General features: G+C 55.7%; 1 protein-coding gene across 1 annotated transcript in view; it reads right to left on the bottom strand.

Annotated features, from left to right (window-relative positions):
* Positions 1-762, bottom strand: part of APOBEC3H (apolipoprotein B mRNA editing enzyme catalytic subunit 3H) — a gene marked incomplete at its 5' end in the record, with an annotated part of 8,737 nt that extends 7,975 nt beyond the window's left edge. Inside the window, 2 exons of the mRNA XM_077757880.1 lie at positions 131-242; positions 483-762. Of these exons, the coding sequence (XP_077614006.1) occupies positions 131-242; positions 483-762 (392 nt within the window). The remainder of the gene's footprint in view (positions 1-130; positions 243-482) is intronic.
* Between the last annotated feature and the right edge of the window lie 270 nt (positions 763-1,032).

Raw genomic sequence — 1,032 nt, 5'->3', positions numbered from 1 at the left:
GGGTGGGGGGGAGGGGGGGGGGGCCGGGGGGGGGGGGGGGGGGGGGGGGGGGGGAGGTGCAGGTGGCATGAGATGGGGAGAAACAGCAGTAGCTACCGGGGAGAGGATGGGAGGCTGAGGACGTCCTCACCTAAGGATTTCATCAAGCTCTGTGACCAAGAGATCATTATCTTTTAACATATTCCATGTCTGGAGGCGCATCCCATTGTGGTCCACAAAGTTGTCCCAACAGTATTCAAAATCTGAGATCAATGGGAAGACAGCAGTCAGGTGGGTCCTGGGAGGCCTTTTCCTCCTGACCCTCCCATGCCCCACCCCCTTCAGGGTCTGGTCTCTTCCCTTCCAAGTGCCACCAGTCTTGCCTCAGTTTCCCAGGCTCTCCTCCCACTCGTTCTCCCTGGGGACATTCTAGATTCCCTGCCCCACCCGCCTGCATCTTGCTCTCTCCCAAGGTTCAGTCCCCAGCTCCCCTCTGTTCTCACCATCAGAGCACATGATCTTCAACTGGACCCCTATGTTCCGTAGGTTGCGAAGCCCCTCCTGGAAAGCTTCTTGCCAGAAGTAGTAGAGGCGGGCGGTAAAGATGCTCAGTTTCAAGTTCTTGTACTCCTCCAAGAACCTGACCACCTTTTCTGCACAGGTGGGGCAGGGGCTCCAAGATAAGAACCAGGTGACATGGTAACGCTCATCACGGGATGGGTACTGGTTACGGAACCAAGAGAGGAAGCAGAGTTCTGCGTGACAGCGAACCCCGGGATGGACCTGGGAGAAGTAGAGAAGAGAAGGGGACACTCCTGGCTGTCAGAGTAGGCAGAGTGTCAGGGCTGGGTGCCATGGGAGGAGGGGCAAAGGGGCAGGACCCACAGGGGTATATTGTTCACTGATTTATCCCTCATTTCCATCTCTCCCTGCCCTGTCTTTTTTACTGAGCCATCACTTTTCACAGCCATCCACCATCCATCAGTTCTAACATCTCTCCTTCCATCCATCCATCTTATCATCCATCCATCCATCCATCCATCCATCCATCCA

This window comes from Crocuta crocuta, unplaced genomic scaffold (assembly GCF_008692635.1).
Source record: "Crocuta crocuta isolate KB4526 unplaced genomic scaffold, BGI_CrCroc_1.0 scaffold143, whole genome shotgun sequence".
NCBI classification, from domain to species: domain Eukaryota; kingdom Metazoa; phylum Chordata; class Mammalia; order Carnivora; family Hyaenidae; genus Crocuta; species Crocuta crocuta.
This window is presented reverse-complemented; position numbering and strand designations above follow the sequence as displayed.